A 20,261-nucleotide genomic window follows, 5' to 3' on the forward strand; every position below is an offset into this window, starting at 1 on the left:
AAACAGTATTCTGTACTATGAAGGGTTTCAGTTTATCCCATGATGTGAATTTTAGGCCATTTCGCCGAGTCCTAACATCAACTTCTCCCGGTAGCATTATTTTGATCGATACAAGAAGTTCATACAGAACCAATTTAAGGTGATTCTACAAATAATTCTCATTACTTTTTTGCAGTTATTTTCATCATAGTCAATCAAGGAGCTTTAGTCAAATGTCCATCTAGAATCCTTTTAGGACATTAACATATTAACTCATTCACTGCCATTGACGGTTATAGACGTCATAAATGCATTTTAACTATTTCTTTTAGTTAAACATTTTTCCCCCACTTTTGTTAATAGGAAAACCTAGAATTTTTTTTGTACATTTAGAACAGATATAAAATTTGTGATTAATCGTGAGTTAAATAGTGAAGTCATGCAATTAATTACGATTAAAATCCTGGCGCCCCAAATTTTTCATTAACCTAATAACCTAATAACCTAATCTTTTCTTTAAAAAAAAATAAAATAATAATAATAATTGTAATTTTTTATTTTTTTTAGCTTTTTTTTTTTTTTTTTACGAAAAGATTATTAAAAATTAGGGGCATTAGGCGATTACAATTTGTAATCGTAATTAATCGCATGACTTCACTAGTTAACTCACGATTAATCACAAATTTTATATCTGTTCTAATACAATAAAAACAATTCTAGGTTTTCATAACTCTTGTTAACAAATGTGGGGAAAACTAATAGAAATAGATCAAATGAATTTTTGACGTCTATAGCCGTCAATGGCAGTGAATGAGTTAAAATAGGGACGCCCCCAATCTAATGAAGTACGTGCAACAACCTACCAATGTGGTTTTACATTTTGGAAAGGAAAGTAATTGCTCAAACCACAAGTTTAAATGCTGTGTCAATATTATACTGCACTAGTAGCATTATAATTTTGCATGGGTTGCATGGCTGGATACTAGTGTCCATTGAGGTACATATTTGTGGAGGACTACATATTTATCACGAATCTTCCTTGCATTCTGGACAGGCGCATGATATCATCTGCACTCTTGCTTGTACAATGAGGAATAATCATTTTGGAGAACTTCTTCCTTTCATTGAAACACCAGTGAGGGCTGAATATGAGCAGGGGTGAAAAGGGGGCGAGCTTCCGTGAGCAGCTGGGGCTTTGGCAGAAGGTCAAAGTATCCTTCACTTGGAACGGAAACTGCGCGACTCCCTGCAGGTTCACCGACGGATACAGTGGGGTCAAATGATTAGTTTTGTCACTGCGGGGTTAGCTGTTATTCTTTTGTTGCGTGCAGCTTTCTGTATGCAAATTTTAATATGTAGTGGAAATTTAAAAGACGATTACCGTTTGACGTTTCTTGTGTTCATTCTTGTATTGTTGTTGGAGTTTACACTGAATTTTGCCAGCAAAAATCGGACATTAACTCATTCGGACATTAACTCATTCGGACATTAACTCATTCGGACATTAACTCAATTACTGCCATTGACGGCTATAGACGTCAAAAATTCATTTGAACTATTTCTATTAGTTTTTTAAAAAATCCACTTTTGCTAACAAGAGTATGAAAACCTAGAAAATAAATTATTGTAAATTTGAGATTAATCGTTAGTTAATTAAAAAAATGTAATCGCCTGACTGGCCTAATATAGAAAATAAAATAATCATAAATAATCGTAAATAATCGTAATTAATCGCATTTAGAACATTTAGAACAGATATAAAATGTGTGATAAATAACAATAAATAATAAAAATATCTAGGTTTTCATACTCGAAATGCCAAATGTTAAACAAATGAGAAAAACATCATAAAATAGAGATGAAATACCAAAAAAACACGATTAGCGTTAAACATTGTAGTGTCGTCGACTAGTCAACTAAATGTAACCGGCACGGTCACCTCATGGCATTCCATGCATTGGAAACCCATTTCCACGTGTTATCTCCGCTCCTTCCACGAACATCCTCCGCTGCCTATAATAGGATTGAACAATTGGCATGCTCCATTAAGCGGGCACCTCCGGGTCACTTAGGGTTGAATATCAAGGAGAGAAAGCCTTCCTTTCTCGTTTCCTTCCCGCCTTCGCCCGCCGTCTCTTGTTGTCTCCTGCAGTGCCTCAGTCAACAGACAGGAGCTGTGTCTCAGCTCGCTGTCGAACCAGCTGTCTCTAAACCAGGGGGATTAAATGATTCATTTACCAGCCGCATTTTAATCCTCTCTGTCACACACTTGCTCCGAGACACCGAGACACACGCACACGCACTTTGTGTCTTCACGTGGGCTCCCAAAATTGAATTATGCTGGATGTATGCGGAATTGAACAATGGCATAGCAGCGCAGGTGGAACCTTGGTGCGAAAGCGAGCACACCCGGGAACTTTACAAGAAGGCAGTTCCGGGAAATTTACAAGAAGGCAGTTCCGTTGTGGACTATGGGAGTATTTGTCTGATGAGGAGATTGAGTGATGCGGCGGGTGGGGGGTTGGGGGGGGGGGGGGGGGCATCTGCTTGAAGCGTTCAAATAGAGCAGATGACTATTATTGCATATGAGGGACGGACAATAAAATAAAAGCCTAAAAGCATAATTGCCAATGTCATTTTAACTTCGTGTCACAGTATCAATGAAAAAAATACAGATTTGTTTTGTTTTCTCAGCCATCCGAGCATGGCAATCCGCACAGGTTGAATTGGGGAAAATGGTATTTTTTCCCAAAATGTTCCTTAATTACTTTGGAAATTATGTTATTTGGATAAAAAAAAAAATCATTTCAGATGTTTATGATTATGCATCCTTTCCAATAAAAACAAAGATATTAGGGGTGTTAGAAGAAATTCTCGAATCGATTCGATATGCGGCCGAATCGATTTTTAAACATCCATTTTTTATGGGAATATTCAACAAAACGTCTTACTTAGGGTTAGGATTCACACCTTAAGCATGGAAGAATGCTATGTTAATGGAACATTAAGCCGTAATATTTTATTTCCGTGCTGTTCAAACATGAAACAGACTGCAACCTGCAACAAGAAATAAGAAATATGGCTGCATGTTTTAGTCATTGATACAGTCATTTCACAATAATTCATAATATTGAGTTAAAATTAAAAAGATGTACTGTACTGTAAAAAAAACCAGCGTGATATGTGTTGAGGTCATTTTCTGCCACTAGATGGCATAATTGCATTTGTAAGACGATGGTGACAGCTCAGTGCATTTTCCTTTTCATATTAAGAGTTATCTAGTCTTTTAAAATTGTAAAATACAGCTTGACACAAATAAAATATACATTATTATTAAATGTATTGCTGGTAAATTCTGTTGTGGACGCGTGTGCTGCCCCATTACAGGCTTACCAAGTAAGTGGCGGTCATGAATCGCGCATTAAAGGAACTTTAAATTAAATCATAATTAACGCACTCATTTTGACACCCCTAATTTCTACACATTCATTCGACCGTTTTTCCGAAAACATTACATCTAAGAACATAATCTGAGTTTGGACTCCATCAAAAAGCGACTCGTATTGAGGGGGCTGCCTCGGCTTTCCTTTTCCCATCCTGCCTCATTCGTGGCTTCTTTCTGTTGATTTAAACTGTTGAGTTTTCCGACATGCCAGCCTGTGTGTGTGGCTCGGCGCTATCCCAAGGCCAACCATACTTCATGGCTTTAACCCCTTCGTTGGACCAGGGGAAAATGCTAATGAATATATAGAACAAAGGAGGAGGGCGGGGGGGGGGGGGGGGGGTTGGTGATGGCTCTTTTTTCACCAAAGGAGGAAAGCTTACTTTTATGTGGTCTTCAGGACCACATGCTCGCAATTTTTGCTGGATACGAAGTCTGCTAAATGTCTTCAGATGAAAGAAAGCTGTGCGGCCTTTCGGATGGAAAGCCTTGCGGTACGCTGTTTAAAGGTTAAGGCGCACTTAAAACACTCCCCAGAACACCAGGAATGCCAATTTTCGTCTTTACCTCTCGATCAACCGCACCGTTTTAAAATAAGGCGCATTCTTTCTTATTCCTAAAACCCACAACTGGGATTTAGCAGCGGGGGGGGTTAGGGGTGCGAATGACATTCAGTACTGCATGTGATGGAGCAGTATTGGCGAATAATTTCACATTTTGACATGCAGCAGACAGAGATGTATTTTGCCATTCATTTCGGAAGTGTTGACAGCCACGGGATGAATGTTAATCACCGATTCAGTCAAGACACTCAACATATTTATTTGTAAACTAATTGCTTTCAGCGTCTCCTGAAAAATTCATTATTTTGTTTTGTCCAAAATGGTGTCTTTCTTTGTTTGGCTTGGCAGATACTGCAATTTAGATGTTGAAAGGGTAATACCAAATAGAATGAAAACAATACATATAATGGAGAAACAAAGACATAGATATTATTATTGTTATTGTTATACAAATCATTTCCACCGTGACTTGAATGGGAGCATGTAAACATCATTAGCATCGTCTGATGATCTTTTTAACTAGATTATTGCTTGATTTATTAATTTTGAAAAACATTTGTACACTTTTACTTTACCCTTGCTGCCACATTTGCAAGGCACACAAACATTACAGTAAAATGTATTAGCAAGACAGGGACAGACTGCAAAACTCAAGGGGCTTAAACGTCGTTCGCTGCTAACCGCTAAGCTAAAGCCTAGCTTCCTAACGCAATGGGAAATGAACTCTTAAGGTGTCACGGTGGCTTTCGACAATATGTCTAGAACTTCAAGTGTGGCAGTGATGAGGGAAGAATTGTTACACAAACACTCGGTACGCTCATGATGACTTTAAGCTAGCAACCAATGTTAGCAAACTTACTTTATATGTTGTTGTGATTTTTATTCTCCTCACTTTTTTGCCGAGAAACTCCCACATAATACTACCGATATACACCGTTCGAATTTCAACTTGCTTCAAAAATTCACGCCTTCCGCCGTTTTTATCGTCTGCTTCCACATTACTTACAGTATTCACACAATTTAACGTTAAGTACAAACTTTTCCTTCAACTATCAACTTTGGAACTGACATTGGGCTTTTTCTAAGTCCCTTCCACGCCCACTTCCATACATATAACTGATCATTATTACCAGCTGGTTGATTCTGCTCAGTGGTGCATTTGGTAAAATACATTGTCCAGTAACTAGGAGGTCGCAGGTTCAATTCCCACCACCGACTGTACACTGCAAATGTATCCATGGCAATTATACTAAGTGATTAGATGCTAACCAACTGACTAGCATAGTTCCACTTTTCTATCTAAATGAATGGAGGGTATTGCATGCCTAGGTGGCGCTATTGAGTGATTGTTTTATTTTATTTTTTGCCTTTTTCCATTGAAGATCATTAGTTCCAGTTTTCCATCTAAATGATGGAAGGTACTGCATGCCTAGGTGGCGCTATTGAGTGATTATTTTATTTTGGGCATTTTTCCATTGGATATCATTAGTTCCAGTTTTCCATCTAAATGATGGAAGGTACTGCATACCTAGGTGGCGCTATTGAGTAATATATATTTTTTCCATTTTACCATTGGATATCATTAGTTCCAGTTTTCCATCTAAATGAATGGAGGGTACTTTCAGATAACACTTTTCCATATAAATTTCGACTTGCTTCAAAAATTCACACCTCTCTCGGTGTTCAAGTGTTTTTTTTATTCATTTATCTTTCAACTAAAATTAATACTTTGTAATTTTCACATAATTTATCTTTCAATTTACTTCAAAAGCATTCAACTTAGCATTCAGCTTTTACGTACAGCTTAGCATTTAGCTATTAGCATTCCCACGCAATTTCTGCAGAAATTGCACTTATTCTAGTTCAATAAGAGTACCGTATACCTGCTCATCTTAAAAAAAAAATATATATATATATATATATATATATATATATATATATATATATATATATATATATATATAGCCTACCTACACTTATTTCAAAATATTTTTATTTTCATATTAATATTTATACTTTGTGTCTTGAATGTAGGTGTTGTGTTTACACTTTTGCACCCCGCTAAAAACACAAACTCACTTTAACAAGAAAAGGGTTTTCTCTCCATCTTTCAGCCGACTTGCTCTGTCCACCCGCACTCATCGTACTTGCAAGTGTGATTGTCTCTCTGACAAACGCACGCGTGCACATGGAGTGAAGGAACATCCCTGATTAAGCGTGACCCCGGGGGTCAACGTACGCCATTTGTGTCATGCATACACACAACGGAGCATTTCGCTTTCTCACTCGACAAGCGGCTTCACACGAAGCAGCTACAAGTGGGATGTGGGCCAAAAAAAAAAATGGATTCCCACTGACTTTTAATGAAGAAACGATGCTCCTACTTAAAACGAAGTGCCTTTAGCACCATCCAAGTCGTTGGCAGCATATATGGATTACATTACTTAAACATCACTATATATGAAGGATGAAAAATGTCCTTTAGCAACATTATGCTGCTTGTAACTGCACGGTATGCCTCGGAGAGTTGTTGACATTTACTTTCTGGCCTTGGACTTGGAATGAAGTCAGCCCCTTTTGTGAGTAAAGCAAGATTGTGTTGAGGTCATCTCATTACTAGTATAGCGCCTAAATTATGCCTTTTCCACTGCCAAGGACAACTTATAACAGAAATTGTTTTGTAAAATGGCATGGTAGAATGTACTTTCAAAGTTAGGGAGGAACTTTGTCTATAGTGGGCCCTTACGCAACAAAACCTACAGGAGTGTTTTGTTGAGTTTTTGTGAGCTGAAATTGAAAACGTTTTACCAAATTATTATTAAAGAGTTGAATAATGGATTCTGATCATCCCTTTGATATTGTGTTTGATGAAAAGTGATGGGATTGGAATTTTGATGTACCAAATTCCCTCCATCCAGTATTGGTGGAAATTTCACTAAAAAGCAACAAAGGGGCAATAATGTCTGATTGCTGAACTTCAGTGAAGATTAATAGGACCAAAGGAAAAAAAAATTCTCAAAGAATCAAAGGATTTGGAACAGTCACTTCCAGAACACAATGTGATACATTTTTTATATCATATAAAAAGTGTTAGTATTTGCACATTCAGGAATTGGAATCAGAGTTGAAACATGATCTTGCTTTGAAAAACTCGATTCAATAGATTATTGGAACCCCCCACCAATGGATATTGAACAAGGATATATATATATATATTTTTTTTAAAGGCTTTAGTTGGTTTGTCGCCTTAAACAATAAATAATGTAACTTTCAACCGATCAGCATTTAAGGCATGTGTTTCACCACGTAGCGTTCCAAACAAAACATCATCTGACTGAAGTAGATGTTGCATTTTTATTTTTATTTGTATTTTTCTGGGGTAAATGACAAGAATGACCGGTTTGTCATGTCAATAAGAGCGAGGTTAAAAGCTCTCGGGAGGAAAACAGAGAGGTTTTGTTGGATGGAACGTCTCACAAAAACGGAGGACAAAGCAAGTCTAGGCGTTGCACTTTGACCTTTGCGGGGAACGGGGAGGAAATTTGACCCCCCTTCTGACATGCAGCAGGATGATTAATAACGAGTGAGTTAAATACAAAATGCTGTTTGTTAGCTGCACTTCCCTCACGCCCACTTTTGTTTTTATTCTCATGGGTCCTTCACTGTTTACCATTTACAGCGTAGAAGCACCACACAGACTCGGATCTGTTCTTTGGGATATAAATAAAATGTAGGGGTGAAAATGCGTGGAGTGACGGAAAGATGAAATGGGCCAAGCTACACAACGCACATGCAACTGTAGGATCACAGCATTTTTTGAAGACAACTAATTTTATCTGGAAGATAATGTAGCATGAAATGGAAAGTATAAATCATTGGCCTACTGGATTCTCACGGACAATTTATGTGTGAATGAATCAGAGAGCGGCTCGAAAAGCAGAGCGAACGTGTGCAAGCAATTGATTTGCAGCACTTTGGATAAAATCAAATGAATATTTTTTCTTCCGGGGGACTAAGACTTAAGATTTGACTATAGGCGTTCATTTTATTCCGAATATATTAGTATTATTTACTGATTGACAAATGAAGTGCTAATGTACGCTAATGTAGCGGTTCACAGTTTTTTTTGTTGACTATAGTGTCTTTTATAGTTCATACATACTCGATGGTACTCGAGTACAGGAACGGGCAACGTAAATTATGGTGGTGGTGGTGGTGGGAGGGGGTCACAATTGTTCATCAGTGATACTGGAGGGTGGGGGGAGGGGCACATGGGACCACGCAATTTTAGATATGGACAAAATATACTGCTCTAGTATTAGTTTCCCAGTATCAGGACATATCATACCTATCAGTATTCAGGACGTGCACCTCTTTTGGCTGTTTTATAATTAAGAATAAAAAAATTGAAAAATACAAAATTGCCATTCATTTCATGCAATTTGAAGTAAAACTGCAAAAAATATATATATATTTTGGGGGCGGAGGGGTAGAATAGTTTGTATCAAGTTCTTGTACTGGTATTTTTTTTTTCAGGGTTACATACGTTTGCTTTATGTACAGTAATGTCATGTGATTTAACAAGCTTCGCATCCACATGCGCTGAGGCAGACAAGCCGCAGAGAGAGAGACAGCACTTCTGACACATTCTTGTGATCTCCCCCGTGCCCTTAGCTGCCATTTTAACGCTCATCAATACAAAGTTCACAGTTGAGCTGAATTGCACTGGAGTTCACTTGCAAGCAGACCAAGACCGCGTGTTTTTTTTTTCCCAGGGCACGGATGATAACGTTCACATGATTTGACCAACTGCACTATCAGAGCAATGGCACCGTAAAATGTAGCCTTCGAGTTTGCCCTTACACTGAAGATAACAGCGCAATCATAGCAGTATGATCTTACATTAAGGAATGATGGATTTTCTGTCGAGAAATCCTCGAAATTGAATTTTCCTCTGTCATACTGGCAATTTATGTTATATCCTAGAACAGATATTTTTTATTACTCACAAAGCATACTTCAAACAAATTCAGATCTCCTGAAATGCCCGGTTTGGAAGCTTGAATTGAAAATGGAGGTATTTGTTATTGTTTGAAGGACAGCGAGTCAATGCTTGCAGTTTCATATATTGCCCATTTAAAACTATAGAAATGCATTCTGTGTTTGTTTGTTGTTCATATTGAAAGCCATCTGACCTTGGAAAAACAAACTACGGTAGTAGAAATCAAGAAAAATTGGAAGGACACAAGACCCCCATGTTCTTTTACTTCCTGGACTTATCTTATTGGGCTTTAGAGTCTCTTGTTATTCGAGGGGGTTGCGTAGTCATTGCACAACCGCCCACTTTATTATGTGTGAAATCATATTCTCTGCTTTAGTTCAACATTTACGAGGTTGTACGACTCGAGTTGAGACTCACATTTCCTCAACGTAAAGGGTTTCCACTTTCCACTACAGGGTACTCAAAATGTTGTCAGGTTTTGTATATGTCACTTTTTTGTTTGACCTTTATGAGGAACATTACAAAAAAGTGTTGATAAATTAAAGCAAAAACTAAGCCGGTGATGAAACGAAACCCCATGTTTGGGGAAAAAAAAAGAAGTGTGCAGTCAGCTGCTAGTTGTCGAGAAGCTGTTTTTAATTTAAATGTTCCAACTCCCTCTTTGGGCACTTGTATGACTAATAAACTCATAAATAACACGTTTTTTTACGGTCATGCAAACACACAATACAAATGCGAGGGATGGGCATATTAATTGAGCGGCAATTTGTTTTCCTTCATTCGATGAGGTAGTATATATGAACATCAAAAGTGCAAATATAAATGGCATCTCATTCGCTGAAAAACTGTTTTAAGATGATTAAGTATCAAAATGGATGGATGGATGATGATACAGTACGCTGCCATATTGGATATTTTTGTATAGTCCATCATCAATCTCGGGTTTCATATATACAATGGCGTACTAGGGCCATTGTAAAATAAAGAATTGACAAAAACAATCAATTTGCTGTCTCCCAAGCTGAAGGTCGTGAGTTCGTTCCTCAACCCTTGAGTGACTTTCACTTATTTATTTTTCACTTCTTTATTTTACATTCTTCTTAAGTGTAAATATTAGTCTAAAACTGAGTCTATTTGGTCCCACTCTAAATAGTCAAATTTACTCGACAGAATTTACTGTGTAGTGAAAGGGGTTACAGTAGTTGGGTCTTCATTTACACTGTGCGTTAGGTCTAATTTTAGTTTTTCATGAATATACAGATTTCGGTTTACACTTTATTTTGTTGCACTCTAATGTGTAAGTTACTTTGTGTCAATAAAAAGTGTTGCAATTTCCTTGACTGTGATTAGAGTATGTCAAACCGCAAACTTTGAAAACTGCTTTTGTTAAAATCCTTTTTTCCCCCTCAGTTTTATATATAATTGTTTGTTTTTTTTGTTAGCTGTTGTGAGAAAACATCTAATGATTTTGACTTGTGGTGCTCACGGAATGCCAAAGGGATGATGCATTTTTGGGGCACTGACTACTTGTATGACATAGAAATTTGATGTTGACACATAGGTGAGCTGTTTTGGGAGAGATATGAGCTTTTGCTAATGAACTGTTGTGCACAAAGGTAAGTCTGTTTGGCCAAATGAGCTTGCAGTTTTGAAAATGTCATCTGAGTTTCAAGAAATGTGCCAAACCTATGGAGAAAAAACTGTGATATGAAAAGAAAAATGCACTGATTTGTCACCAAAGTCTTACAAATGCAACTATGCCATCTAGTGGCAGAAAAATGACCAACACAAACCATACTCGTTTTTTACAGTACAGTACAGCTCTTTAATTTTAACTCAAATTTATGCATTATTGTGAAACTAAAAGATGCAGCCATATTTCTATTAGTTTAAAAAAAATCCCACTTTTATGTTAACAAGAGTATAAAAACGTAAAAATATTTTTAATATATATTTTATTGTACATTTTATTGTACATTTAGAGTTGATATAAAATTTGTGATTAATCTTTGAGTTAACTATTGAAGTCATGTAATTAATGACACCTGACAAGATTATATATTTTAATATTAACTCATTCACTGCCATTGACGACTATAGACGTAAAAAATGTATGGAAACTATTTCTATTAGTTTAACAATTTTTCATTTCATTTCATTTTTTATGAAAACCCTTTATTCTAATTAGACCGGTCAGGCGATAATTTTTTTAAATTGTAATTAATCACATGACTAACAATTAATCACAAATTTTATATCTGTTCTAAATTTACAATTTTAAAAAATCCCTAGGTTTTCATACTCTTGTTAGCAAAAGTGGATTTTTTTTTTAAACTAATATAAATAGTTCAAATTTAGTTTTGACGTCTATAGCCGTCAATGGCAGTGAATAAGTTAAAACTCTGGACACTGGGGGCACATTTTCCCTCCATATTCATGCTCCAAGAGTGGATACGCAGTAAACGCTTCTCAGCCAAGCAAATTTCATAACTAGCATGTTTCCTCAAGTACAAGAGCAACAAGAGCAACGTGTTCGACATCGTTCGGCGGCGTTACATCTCAGCTTCTGTACATGTAAATAATTCATGATTAAAGAAGACCGGAGCTTCAGCCATCTGCGTCGGCCCACTCATGCCACACTTAATCACAGATTAAGACAGCAAACTTGCACAGGCAAGCTTGGGCTCTTTCATTGCCATGTACAGCATTTTCTGTTTCAGGAGACGAGTAGGACGCTTCACACAACTCTTTTCATTTGCATCATCAAATATCTCTAAAAAATGATGTTTTGCGATTTTGAAGGGACCTGTCAATCAATAGAATCGTGAAATTGTTTAGTCCTATTTGTATATCGCGGCTGAGGGATCAGCATATGATCAATTTCCTTGATTGACTATGAGAGATTAGGGCTGTGCAATTAATCGAGATTCAATTACAATTTCAATTATTACACTTCACACATTACAAAATCAGCACAATTGTTTTTGAAAGATTTCCCTCCCCCCAAAAATATTTTGTTTACATTTATACATTTGCACCTTTTTTAAATGTTAAAATAACTAATTTAATAAATGTTGTTTCATCCAAAAGGAACTTGCATAGTCAGTGTTTCAAAGAATCTTATTTTGTCTTAATATATATTTTTTTTTTTATTATTATTTTTTACATTTAAACATATTCTTGTTTTGCACCCAAAAAAAATGTCCTACTGCACAGTGTACATGTTGCACTCCAACTTCAAGTATTTTGCTAACATACATAAATAATTAAATATTATAATAAATTCTGTTTGGTTCAAAAGGAACGCACATAATTATTGTGGTCTTAATACTTTTAAATGCTTAAACATTTTTCTTGTTTTGTACCAAACAATAATCATTTGAATCATGGTTATTTCAATTACTGCCAAAATAATTGTGCTTATTATTTTCTCCATAATCGAGCAGCTCTAATTACAGTGATGCCTTGAGAAATAAGTAATTTTTCAAGATGATGACGAACGATGCAAGCAAAAAATATATATATATGAGCACTGTAAAATGCTGTATTAGTCATGTTGCATACAACTACTAAAAGGAGACATTATGTCGGGTGAAATCTAATTGGCAGAACAGCATTATAATTCAAAGCAACATGTCTTGGAGCTGCCTATCCACCTTTATGTTAATCCCTAACATGGATCATCATCAGTGTGATAGAAAAAGAACCAGAAAGAATCCATTTAAAAGAAAGAAGAAGAAGCGGAAGGCTAATTGGGGCCACTGGTAATGTTATTGATTTAAAAACAAACAATGTTAAATTGATACAGCAGCTAAGTAGAATGCAAAGCATAGCATTCACATAGAGAATTCATTCCATTTATTTATTTTATTTTTTTTTATTGATTGCGATTTGACAAAGCATGTTGGCAAATCAAATAATGCTAACAATGTGAAGCTCAAAACGAGGAATGGATCTTTTTCTTAATTAAATTCCTATGTGTCTCAGGACCAGGATCTGAAGTCAAATAAATGGATGACAAGATTACCATAGAATCCCCCCAACAACCCCCCCCCCCCCCCCACCACCCCCACCAAGGGTGTATTGTGCATGACTGTAAGGCTGCCATGGCAAACTGGGAACAGTGAACATTATTTATGTTATTCGGGACCCCTTTGCCCTAATTTGTTCCACCTCACTTCTCTTAAAAAATCAGTTCAGGGAATTCACAATCTACCAAGAGTCGATTCTATCTGAGTATTGCCAAAGTTTGCTTCTGTTGAATTGTATCTCACATCATTTTTTTTTACGTTTCAGTAAAGTAGATCAGTGTGCCCCAGCATTTAGTTGGTTATACATAAAAACATATGATACTACAGTGGAATCCTCATTTGGATGGAATCCTAATATATAGCGTCCTTTAAAATGGGGCAAAACTCTTTCCTGTCAGCTGTCAAACATATTCTGCCACGCTTGCAGACGTAAGTAAAAGCATGGAGAGCGACTGTGAGATTTCGAGCTACCCGAAGGTTAAAAGTGCTAATATACTCAACGCTAAATATTAATTAAAGATTTAGACATTTTGCTGTCAGTGGCAGAAAAAACAGCAAGCTTGATTTATTGCAATCCATAACAGCTGGCATACCTGCAGTCGATGAAACCCCGTTTGCGAAAAATGAAAGAGGCCAAGCGTAACTGGGAAGATGATTTGTCAATTTGGAAATGTCTTCGCATGTGCGCTTCTACCAAACAACAACAAAAAACTAAATTGCCCAGTGATGAATTGTGATAAGAGGCTTGGGCAGGTTTTAACACAAATGCAATTTCATGGCAAAATGAGTACAGAAATATCACTGCAGCGGCTCATCAGCATAAACACAGCCTCAGCTGTACCTCTCCTCCCACAAACATGCGCATTTAAAACCAAGGGAATAACAAACTAAGCGCAAAAACATTCAATGACAAATTGCATAGCCACCATTTGCCTCCATTTTAAACTTCTTACATCAGCCGCACAGGTTTGGTTGTTATCAGTGATAGGGTGTCCATTTTACATCCTGTCCTGGCATGTTTTTTTTTCTTTTTGTTTTAATAAATTCATGAAAATTTCCATTTTTCATTGTGCGGCAGAATGCAATCATTATTTATTCATTTGTCATGTAAGACTTCAAAAGAGTTATGTTTTTTTATTTTCTACCCATATAGCGGAGGCATACGTTAAAATTGTTGCGGCATCTCTGAGTATTATTTAAGTATCTCCAGGCCGGGCTTAATGTCCTATTTTTTTGGAAAAGAAAAAAATGGTCACCTTTAGTGTGTTAATTTTGAGTCAATTTAAACCCCTTATCGTGCGGAAGCAAAAATTCTAAGTAATATGTAAAAAAAAAAAACTTGCCCTAATGATAAGGGGTTAAAGGTCACCAAAAAAATTTTACGCACGATTAATGACCGCCCCTTACTTGAAAAGCTTGTACTGGGGGAATTCCAGTCACAACACAGCTGACACGTCCACGTCAAAATATAGCAAAAATAGATGTAATAATAATGCATATATTTGTGGAGAAAAATGCACTGAGCTGTCACCGTCTTACAAATGCAATTATGCCATCTAGTGGCAGAAAAATGACCAACATATATCAATATCACACTCGTTTTTTTACAGTACAGTACATCTTTTTAATTTTAACTCAATTTTATGAATTATTATGAAATTATTGTATCACTGACTAAAAGATGCAGCCATATTTCTATTAGTTTAGCTTTTTTTTTTCACTTTTACTTTCAAGAGTATGAAAACTTTTTATTAAATTTTTGTTAATTTGCGATTAATTGTGAGTTAACTATTGAAGGCATGTGATTAATTACGATTAAAAAATGTAATCGCCTGACACCCATAATAACTACATTATGTACAGTAGGTGTTCATACCAAATGTGGAAGCTCAACCTTATGGTGGTGATTGTCTGTGCCGGAACTACACATTCTACTGTTATTACGATGCTTTTCAGTGCAAGGGGTTGTACCTCTTAATCATTCCATGATTTTTACTATGGCCCATGGTAATATAAAATCCGTTGGACTGGATCTGCATCTCATGCCTCAGCATAGTTACAACTGCACTAAAACATGTTCAATTCCCATTATAAATTACATTAATTTGCAAAACCATCATTTTAGTGGATGGATGGATGGATTGATAGATAGAAGCTAGCTCGGATAAGTAGCAGATAGATAGATAGAAGCTAGCTAGCTCGGATAAGTAGCTGATAGATAGATAGATAGAAGCTAGCTAGCTCGGATAAGTAGCTGATAGAAGCTTGCTAACTAGCTCGGATAAGTAGCTGATAGATAGATAGATAGATAGATAGATAGATAGATAGATAGATAGATAGATAGATAGATAGATAGATAGATAGATAGATAGATAGATAGATAGATAGAAGCTAGCTAGCTCGGATAAGTAGCTGATAGATAGAAGCTAGCTAGCTAGCTAGCTCGGATAAGTAGCAGATAGATAGATAGATAGATAGATAGATAGATAGATAGATAGATAGATAGATAGATAGATAGATAGATAGATAGATAGATAGATAGATAGATAGATAGAAGCTAGCTAGCTCTGATAAGTGATAGATGGATGGATAGATAGATACATAGATACTGACCTATGTCTCCCCTTTCTTCTCCAGGACTGGCTGAGCAAGTTTGGCTACCTCCCACCCCCAGATCCCGTAACTGGCCAACTTCAGACCAAGGAGGCCCTGACCAAGGCCATCAAAGCCATGCAGAAGTTCGGAGGACTCAAGGAGACAGGAATCTTCGGTGCGTGCGCGTTTGTGTGTGTGTTTTATGCATGACTACAGCATGTGTCAACGGGTGTTGGATGTGAATGCAAATTTATAATCTCTCTTGAGATTGCACTGAGGTGAATAAAACATTGTGACAGTCTAAGAATGATAAGTGCGCATCCCGCTCTCGCTCGTAAACATGACGCCATAAATCTTCATACACAGTGCACTTCCCACTTACAAAGTCAAACACACACCGCTTTCTCATTTTACATGCATGAGTGTAGGGACAAGAGAGCGAGCCAATCTGGGAGATGATCCTTCAAAGAGAGTACATGTGTGTGCAATTGTATTGAAATGCACAGACAGTAATTTAATCTGATTGCCCAAGTGATCATGCTGTATATAGTACATGAGCAGTTTTTTTTTTTTTTAAATAACGTTTATTTTCTTTTAAATCTGAAAGGGGAAAAACGTGCATTAAAACTAGATTTCAAGTATTGTGTTAGTACTCCTCCACCAAGGCAATCCAAAAGAAAGGATGTACTGCACCACTCCGGTCCTGTAGGTGGCAGTGCACGCGTTACAACGTGAGTGGATTGCCAAACACAGCAAGCACTTATGCACCCCTGCTTATGTGTTTTTGTTTTTTGTTTTGCTTACTAACGAACATCCATGAAAACATATACTAACATATTACCTTGCGCTATTTGTGCCTGTTGCTGCTAATTAACAAAGAATTCCTATCAAACAGCCAACTCATTTTCCTCCACACATGCCCTAAAAATAAATAAATAAATCAATTAAATGTGAGGCAATGTGAAGCCTGTTTATAAATTGAATTCAAAGATTGCTTTCTAAACAGATTGCATGTTTCAACATAATTGCTGAAGATGTTTGTGAGAACAATGTTGGACTTAATTATGGAGATACAGTACAGTGTTTGGTTTTAACTATTTAAATTTTGTGAATACAATCTTCCCCCCATCCTCACATCCAGTGGTGCACTTGTCCCCAGCAGTGGCGGCAAATCCAGGTCCAGGAAGTAAAAACCCTGCCACAGTTTGGCTTTTGCCCCATGTACTAGCTAGCTAGCTCCCTAGCTACCTCCCATGGTGCTCGTTTACCTACTAGGGAGCTAGCTAGCTAGCATCAATGGCTAAAGCCAAACTGTGGCAGGGTTTTTACTTTCTGGACCTGGATTTGCCACCTCTGGTCCCCAGTCCCCCTTTCATAACCTGAGCGTTATCTGGTCAAAATCAGTCACTTAGTTATTATTACAAGGCCCATTTCTCCCCCTACAGCATGCATTTAGCTAGCTAGCTATGCCTACAACCCGAAAATGCATCTTTCCTGGATGCTACAATTTACAGAATGATTCAGTATCATTGTTTAAATTCCTAATCAAGGAGGTGACGATGTGGGCGAGTCCACTGACCGTCCGTGGGAAATATTCTGTCCACTGGAGGCTTTTAGCGCACATTTTCCTGGTTGAAACATGTAAGGACGTTTGATTTTCTCATAAGTTTGAAGCCTCGTTGTATAAAATGGGCTTTTTTTTTTTTTTTACACTCTTCTCTGTGGTGTGAGCGAAATTTAGAACATTTTTACTTTACAGGGGCTGCAATTAAATATAGTGTACTTTTATGTATTTGTTCCATGCTAAACACCTTTTGTCTCTCTTCAGATCAAGCCACATTGGGACTCATGAAAACCCCCAGATGTTCTCTGCCAGATGTGCCTGTGTCTGAGGGGACAGTGGGCCGCCGGAAACGCAGCCTGAACACTCCAAACAAATGGACAAAAAGGCATCTATCTTGGAGGTATTGAAGTCTTAGCAACTTGAAGTGAAGGCTTTTGCGTAGGTTCAGAACTGTGCTTAAACATGACAAGAATTTGAGTGACCAGACTATTTATTTCCATTGATTCTTTGAAGTACAGCCCGGCTCTGTTTATAGGCCAGATAATCACATCAGTGCGATGGAGAGTCAGTTCTTAAACAAGTCACATTTTCAATACGTCCTTCCTTACTGTGGGTGCACTGGATGACTCTTGATTGGGGAAATCTTTTGCCTAAATCTATTGATTTTATAAATCAATGTTTGTTTAAAGGAAGTTGTGATACAAGCTCGAGAAACCTTAAACAGCACTGCGCATTAGGGGTGTGAATTGCCTAGTACTTGGCGATTCGATTCGTATCACGATTCGTAGGTCACGATTCGATTCGATACCGATTTATCCCGATTCGAATCTGTACATTGATTATTGCGATTTTTTTTTTTTACTCAAATTTAAAAAATACTAATCAGTAAACTTGTACATGTACACTGTAAGATTTGTATGAAAATGTATTTATTTATCTGAAAATTCAGGTTGCTCTCTGTTTCATGTTTGAACAGCACTGAAATAAAATATTAATATTAATAATATTAATAAAATATTCTTCCATGCTTAATGTGTAAATCCTAACCCTAAGTAAGACGTTTTGTTGAATATTCCCATAAAAAATGTATGTTTAAAAATCTATTCGAGAATTGCACGCTGTAATATTTCGATATATTCCCGAATCGATTTTTTTCTAACACCCCTACTGCGTATTATTCTACTTTCTAATATTTGTGTGTTTCACATTGAGCATAACTATCAGTTTCCCCAAAAACAGCTGCAGATTGCTAAAAAAATATATAGATATATATTTTGAGATTTTTTTTTTATATTTCTGTCAGTTACAAGGTTCTTTCGAGGTGCTTTGGGCCTTATTAGCGCATTTCACGCTGCCTGTAAAAGTCCGCATTTCGCCTGCTTTTCCCCATACTGCTGTTCTGTACAACCAGCACCGACGCAGAAAGACGAGGTGGATGTAGCCGACTCTGAAAAGTTAACAGAGGCGGGCAGATGCCTCTGTGTCAGGGTGTTCTGCAAAGCCGGGAGCTGCATGTGAATTTTAACATCACGACCCTCTTGAAAGCAGTTCTCACTGTCCAACACATTTTATATGTCACACCAGGCCCCGGTGCCGACATGTAATTGCAGTAAACTATTTGAGGGGGACACACAGTCACGGCAATATCCCGCTTTTGCTGGGTTCTGTGTAAAAAGCACTGCAGAATAAATGGCTCCATTTTCTGTTATGGGTATGACAAAAGGGATATTTGTAAAGAGGTTCAATCTGAGTTGCAATCAAAAAAATGCCTACAGATTGTATGTTCGATGGACACTTTAGAGCACACCATTGTCTGCCGTGAGTGTGTGCACAAGTTGTTGTTTTTTTATGTTGTGCTTGGCATTAGTGTTATTTTCGTCAATGAAAACCACACGCACATTTTTCACCGGACGAAAACTAGACTAAAACCTTCATTAATAAACAATAATTGGGACTAAATCAGTACGCATTGTCGTCAACTAATGAAGACGAGACGAAAATGTACTTCACTTCATAAAAACCGGGCTAAAATCGATGGACATTTTAGGTCATGAACAAAAACGAGATGTCAATTATATGATTTTGTAAAATCTTGTCTCTGCCAATCTGTCACTGTCATGTGACACACACACACATACACACACCTTTCAAATCTGCAGCTAGCGAGTGCAACATGCGCAAACGCGTAGCACAGACAGGAGGTGGATTCACGGTGAAAAGTGAAGAAGAAAAAAAAGTAAATTATAGTTAAAACGTAACATTAATCCAACGACTATAACGTTCCAACAATAATCTTAATCCGACCGCTAACTAATGCCGGCTAATTTACTAGCTCATAGCATGGTGCCATAGTAGCCACTTGTTTTTTTTTGTTTGTTTGTTTTTTCTTATTATTTTTTTTAATAGAGCTCAGTATTGTTCATTCGGTAATGTCATCATCATTGCTCTTTTTTTATTTAATTTTTTTAAAATATATATATATATATATATATTATTTATTTTTTTTGTATGTAGCCACTTGTTGATATACTGTAATTGTGTGTGAAGTTGTTTTTCATCAAAAAGGACGAGAGAAAATTGTATGTGAAATCGTTTTAGATCCGAAATGTTCAACATAATCTTCTGACAAAAAAATATACAGGGGTAAAATGATTGTCCTGACTAAAAGGTTGGCAGTTTTTGTTAAGTAAAACTAGATGAATACAATTATGTTTTCTTGGACTAAAATAAAAAGTTATAGTCGACTAAAAGTAAACAAAATAAAAACGGGAAGAGGTTGACTAACTATGATAAAAACTAACAAGCGTGATTGAAACTGGACTGAAGCTGAGACTACATTTTAAAATGGCGGATAAAATGAACACTACTTGACAGCCAGCGTGCGGACCTGGGCTCCAGGTTGGCTTGGCCGCTTTAGAGCGCACCGTTGTCAGGCACGAGTACATGGAAAAAGGTAGAAGAACGAGTTAAAACAAATTTAAAAGTCAGCACGATGACCTTATCAATACATTTTATTCATTTATTTTAATTCTGTTAGCGTATATATATATATGTGACGTTGTGTGGGCATAAGAAAGATGCCAGA

At 36.9% G+C, this 20,261-nt stretch overlaps 1 protein-coding gene across 2 annotated transcripts in view; it reads left to right on the forward strand.

Moving 5' to 3' along the window:
* mmp17a (matrix metallopeptidase 17a) overlaps window positions 1–20,261 on the forward strand; it is a 71,542-nt gene that overhangs the window by 21,878 nt on the left and 29,403 nt on the right. For both annotated transcript variants that reach the window (XM_086097237.1, XM_086097236.1), the window contains 2 exons: window positions 15,655–15,787; window positions 17,441–17,576. In XM_086097237.1, coding sequence (XP_085953363.1) covers window positions 15,655–15,787; window positions 17,441–17,576 — 269 coding nt within the window. The remainder of the gene's footprint in view (window positions 1–15,654; window positions 15,788–17,440; window positions 17,577–20,261) is intronic.

Source organism: Leptonotus elevatus, chromosome 15, assembly GCF_054856555.1.
Source record: "Leptonotus elevatus isolate MCC_2025b chromosome 15, RoL_Lele_1.0, whole genome shotgun sequence".
In the NCBI taxonomy this organism is placed as follows: Eukaryota; Metazoa; Chordata; class Actinopteri; order Syngnathiformes; family Syngnathidae; genus Leptonotus; species Leptonotus elevatus.